Raw genomic sequence first — 5968 nt, 5'->3', positions numbered from 1 at the left:
GGGGGGGGGGGGGGCTGCTGTACTTCCATAGCGGGTTTAGGTCTACTTTAAAGTGACACTAAACTCAGGAGTTAAATCTTAAAATTGCATTTAAGTAGCTTAACTAATAACAAAAATGTATCTTATTATGAGAACTATGGGGAAAAACACTGACCCCATAGTTCCCCTTTAACTCCGGAGTTTTGTGTCACTTTCAGGTAAAGAAGACATAAAAGTGTTGATTTTAAAAAATTTAGGAAAAGAGAACTAAAAGCTGAGTAGATAGAGATCCCGAGACTTCAATAGAAGAAAAGACTAAGAACTTTTTATCCTAGGATAACTAAGAATAGTAAGGATACTAAGAAATGAATAAAACCGAGATGAAGCCTAGGAAGAACATGGACACAGAACAAGATATAGAAAACAGATTGATGAAGAAGATGATTGCAGGTTTAGAATAGGTTGAAGGCCAGTAGACCTCCTGAGATCTTCTACAGAGTCTGGCCATGTGTTTCTACACTCCAGTGAACAACTAAATGTAAATGATTATCTCTGGGCACTTCCTGTTGATGACCAAGCCCTGACCTCTCCCCAGAAGGGAAGTATTAGAGACACTTGCTTCTTAAAGAAACTCGGGTGCTGCTTGTGTTCATGTATGACCAGTTGTTGGATGGAACTTACTTGGTCCCGGGCATAGGCAGTATTGACTCGTTGCTTGTCTGAACATGCGTTGATCAGGATCTTCACAGCACCCATCTGTAAGATCATCTCCGAGGCCAGACTGTCAAAAAACGTGATATTGGCCAAAGCAGCAGAGGCCAGCAAACACGACTCCCCCGTGGACGAATCTTCACACAACTCTACAAACAGAACACAAACTCTCATACAAACCGAATATATTCAATTGTTTCCCCATTTAACCCCCGGAGACAGAGAGAGTCTAACACACATCCAACCTTTAATAATAAGTTATATGATATGAATGAGAAACATGTAACAAGTATAAAATAGGTGTTTTCCCAATTTGGCTGCAAAAGTGGAAATACACATTAAGCTTTTTGGGAAACTTTTTGTTTATTTTTCATAAAAAAATCTTTATGAAGTTCTAGAGAGACTCCTCTAACCTAATGTACACTTCCAGTGATTAATTTCTTTAGTTCAGTAGTTTAGCGGACGGGGCCGTCGTCCCTTTAATTAGATAGCCTGAGGCGCCTCAGGCGGCATCTCTTTGGGTCATGTGGGGCCATTCACATCTCCGCGCCCATCTCTTAGCAACCTGGGACGCACTGGCTAGTGTCCCGCCCGGCTCCTGGCAACCAACGACGTCACTGATTGCCAGGAGTTGGGGCGGGACGCCAGCCAGAGCGCCCTAGGTCTACAGAGGGCGACATCACTCTGGTGCACCACCACCCCACCCCCAGCCTCCGGCAGCAAAAAGTCTAGAGACACCACTATGAGCGGATAAAATTGATTTTGCACAAATTTTCTGCACGGGGAACTCACTCAGCAGGGCAGTGACTATCTCCTCCATGTTTTCCAGGAAACTGCTGAGATGCTGCGTGACGGTCAGGTGAGGAGATGTGATCTGCGCTATCACTGCCGCAACCTCCGCCTTGGTGGCCTCTGAATGAGAGTCGTCTGTAAGAATTTCCGTCAAACACAAAATTCCATCCACCTGGAAAAAAAACAAAAAAGATAAAATGGGCCGTAAAATTTTAGTATTTTATTTTTTTGTTCCTTCGTCTCCTTCGTGTCTCTACCGATAACATTCATTTATATCTGTGCAAACATGCAAATGGTGGATCATAAAGAACATATTTAGAGGGCATAAATGGGGCGTAATTATAAGGGCGTAATGAGGGAGTAAACGGCGTGATTATAAAGGTGCCCATAAACTTTACAACAAAAGTCTTGCGATGGTTGTAAAGTACTTAAAAAAACGTACGATCTGCCCATCTTGGACAGGCAGATCGTACTTGCGATCATCGCAAGCCCGCCCCCTTGAGGGGCGGGCTTGCAAAGACTGCAATGAGGGGCGGGCTTGCGAGGACGGCAAACGGGCAGTGTGCGCATGCACACACCGGCCCGTTTGTCAGTTGTCGAACAAGCAGGCCACTAACTCGCCGAGAATCGTACGATTCCCGGCGGGTTTTCCAGCCTGCTGGTTCGATGGAAGACGTGCGACCGTACAGTAGAAACGGTCGCACGCCTTCCATACACTGCACGATTCTCGTACGATCGCGGGATTTCCCGCCATTCTCGTACGAGAATCGTACAGTGTATGGGCACCTTAAAGCAGTGAATGTAACTTTCACCAAACATTCACAGGTGGTTATTCATTCCCTGTAGTTTAAAAACACATGTACCAAGAGGACTCACCTGCAGTGATTATTTGCTGAATGTCACAGTCACTGTTTTATAAATTTGCCCCATGGATATAAACATTTTGTAACCACAAATGTCAAAACAAATAAGAGATATTAGTAAAGCAATAAAAATACTATAAATGGTATAAATTGTACACCTTCCGGATTGTTTCTGTGCTGCTCGGAGTCAAAGCTCCTGTAATGTGAATAGCTGCTTTAACAATGTGCTTGTTGCCTCTATGAAAACTATCTTTTGCATCTATCTTCCTGGAGACAAAGAACAAAGACACGTGGGTGCTCTAAAACTGTAACGTGCAAGCTGAGAGAGCGGAGTGAGATGAATCTGTGATTGGGATGTATAAATTGTCTCTGCGTTTGTTGTCTGATAACCTGTTTTCCGCTATAATAAGATGAATAATGCGATTATCATGCAGTGTTATCATGTAATCTGTCTCATGGATTTCACAGACCGTCTGAGAATGTTCACAGGTGGTCAGTCATGAATGATGGGTGAATCTGCCCAGGTTCGGTTCGCCAAGGGTTCAAAATTAGGCAAACTCAAACTTTGTGGGTCATTCCCATCGAAGTCTATAGGGGGTGGGTTTTTTTGGGTGAATCTTGTTATATCAAGATCATTTTTAGAGCATTTATAGGCAAACTACTGTCAAAAAAGGCATCATGGGGAGCTGGGTACTGCCATGGGGGACATGTACCAAAAAAAGGCATAGGGAGCAAGTACTGCAATGGAGGGACATGTACCATAATAAGACATGAGGAGCCATGCACTGCCAGGAAGGACATGTACCAAAATAAGGCATAGGGAGCAGGGCACTGCCAGGAAGGACATGTACCAAAATAAGGCATAGGGAGCAGGGTACTGCTAGGAAGGACATGTACCAAAATAAGGCATAGGGAGCAGGGTACTGCTATGGGGACATGTACCAAAATAAGGCATGGGGAGCTGGGCACAGCCATGGGGACATGTACCAAAATATACGGCATAGGGAGCAGGGTACTGCCATGGGGGACATGTACCAAAATAAGGCATGGTATGCCTGTATGGTATTTTTTTGTAAAAAAATACCATACAGTGGGTAGAGTGACTCTTCATTTAGCTTTCAGCACATCACTGAAAATTTTCTTTGAGGGCTTGTTCACACCAAGCGCAGAGCAGATCCAGAGCAGAGCAGGCGCAGACCGGATCAAAACTGCGTCCAATGGATTCCTATGGTATTTTGAGCTCCAGTTCACATCGCAGCATGCGGATCCAGAGCAGGTGAAAAAACTACAGCAAGCCCTATTTTACCTGCTCTGGATCTGCTCTGGAACGCATTAAAAACGCATGCAAAACGCAAAAACGCATGCAAGTGCCTGAAAGCCCATGTTAAATGTTTTTTTTTTAACCAAAAGCGCCCCGGAACGCATCAAAAACGCGTCAAAAACACGGGACAACCCACTGCACTGCGTGTGCAGAAACCTGACCGGATCTGCTCTGCATTTGGTGTGAACAAGGCCTTACTTATGATGATGATTATTATTATATAGCACCAAAAATGTGTGCAGCACTTTACATAATTTACATTCACTTCATATACAAATCCTTTAAAAATGACTTGTATGGGGGATGCCCTAACGCTGTACCTGGTGTTACAGACTCAGTGTACACTGGCAGCGCACAATACCAACAAACCCCAAAATACCAACCTTGAAACAAAAGCACAATTTTTGGTTTAATGGGAAGCCACGCACCAACAAAATAAAGCAGTTTCATCTATAACAAAGGAACTAGCAACATAAAAGCCACTAAAAAAACAATACCACCCCCTGAACAAAAGCCCAGCAGGGCAGCAAAGTGGTTGATTGCCCAAAGAGCTAGCAATCAGATTTACAGTTTCTTGACTGAGGCTGATATTTCCCTAAGCAGACTGTCAGCTTTTCCTACAGCAGCTTCCAATTCACTGACACCATGGCTGCTCCATGTATTTAAATTCCTGGGCGGATCTTTATAAAGACCTCAGACCCACTGCAGCAGTGAACCCAAACCTCATCCCTATTGGTCAGGGAGCTCTGTTCTAAAACGCAGAACTATTGTATTGATGTTCCTTAACCCGTATTACAGAACATCCAATTAGCTTCTCGTTTTTAAAATATCAGCAGACCAGAGATCGAAATACCTCCAGAACACAAGCAGGTAGGATTCTGCATCAGAGCTTGCTGTATGAGAAGTAATGTCACTATATGCTGGCTTCATTGTCACATTGATGCCCATAGAATTTTGTGTGGACTCTCTATTTAAAGGTGAAATATGGGGGGGGGGCTTTCCACTCACCTCATAGTTCTAGCCGACCTGTGACAATGAGACTGTCACAGGTCGGCTCAGTAGATCGGGAGGTGAGAGAACACATACCGGCGTTCGCTCACTTCTCGATCCTGTCCTGTCCAGGGGAGGGGCTGGATTCCCCCCACTCCGATCCGCCAGCGCTGTCTGGCGGAAAGGACGGGGGAGAGGGCGGGTACAGCTGGCTCTGCCTCTAGATAGGCGGAGCCAGCGGTCACTCAAGCAGCTGGGCGGATCTCGACGGCGATGTCGGGATCCGCTCCGGCGTCTCAGTATACCGCGAGCTGTAGCTCCCTGTATACTGAGCTTAGGGTGATGGGAGGACGCTAGTTTGTGTCCTCCCCTTACCCTAAGGAGAACTATGGGGGAAAGCCCTGACCCCATCGTTCTCCTTTAAAGGCATTTCATTTTTATGAAGCACCCGATTGATCTCAGCCGTTACTTTTTTTTTATTTTATTCTGGGTATTATTTTGGCGGTAATCTCTTACTCATAAACTCCCACGTCCGCAGCACCCCCGAGCCATGGGCCGGCCGCACGACACATATAATTGAGCCACTTCAATACTTTGATGAATAACTTCAACTTTAAAAACAAAAAGTCTCTATTTGAATTCTGGATTATTGCGAATAGTGACATTTCGCGTCAGTCGCCCCTTCCGATGCCATAAAATGATTAGATGTGCGCATTCTTATTTAAATCCGAAAGCCACTCAGATGTTGTATGACTTCACTTTCTTTTTAGATTGGATTATTTTCCCCATGCCTCTAAATTAAATAAATTCAAATTAATAACCATTTAATTGATTCATTAGTCATGGTTGTTTTCTTTTTAATTATGTCAAGATTAATTAGTGTTGGCTTGCTGAGAGACTCTGAATCAATTTGACTGATATTCCTTGTGGAATTCTAAGTGTTATTCACAGGTTTATTTAACATTTCCCCCGGCTGCCCTCCGAGAACGGTGGGAGCTGAACTGACACGTAGCAAAATCAGTTGTGGCTGTTGCCCCCTAGTGTTGGTGATTAAGAAACGACCCTCCACCCCTCCCCACCCCCAAGGTCTGATGAGGGAGGGGAGCAGAAGAAAAATGTAATTACTGTTACTAATTGACACACATGCTGCTACCTGACAAAAACCAGGACCTCCATCAGCACAAGAAAAAGTTGGAGAAAAATTGCAACAAAGTGACCATATTTAATTGTGATCGGTTGCTTTATAATATAATGTAATATTATATATATATATATATCTTGAACATTCTTTAGGAAATGCATTCAAATATAC

At 44.1% G+C, this 5968-nt stretch overlaps 1 protein-coding gene across 1 annotated transcript in view; it reads right to left on the bottom strand.

The window, feature by feature from the left end:
- INSC (inscuteable homolog (Drosophila)) overlaps window positions 1-5968 on the bottom strand; it is a gene marked incomplete at its 5' end in the record, with an annotated part of 55993 nt that overhangs the window by 9797 nt on the left and 40228 nt on the right. Inside the window, 2 exons of the mRNA XM_018570875.1 lie at window positions 661-839; window positions 1483-1654. Of these exons, the coding sequence (XP_018426377.1) occupies window positions 661-839; window positions 1483-1654 (351 nt within the window). The remainder of the gene's footprint in view (window positions 1-660; window positions 840-1482; window positions 1655-5968) is intronic.

This window comes from Nanorana parkeri, unplaced genomic scaffold, assembly GCF_000935625.1.
Source record: "Nanorana parkeri isolate BGI_ZX_2015 unplaced genomic scaffold, ASM93562v1 scaffold1620, whole genome shotgun sequence".
NCBI classification, from domain to species: domain Eukaryota; kingdom Metazoa; phylum Chordata; class Amphibia; order Anura; family Dicroglossidae; genus Nanorana; species Nanorana parkeri.
This window is presented reverse-complemented; position numbering and strand designations above follow the sequence as displayed.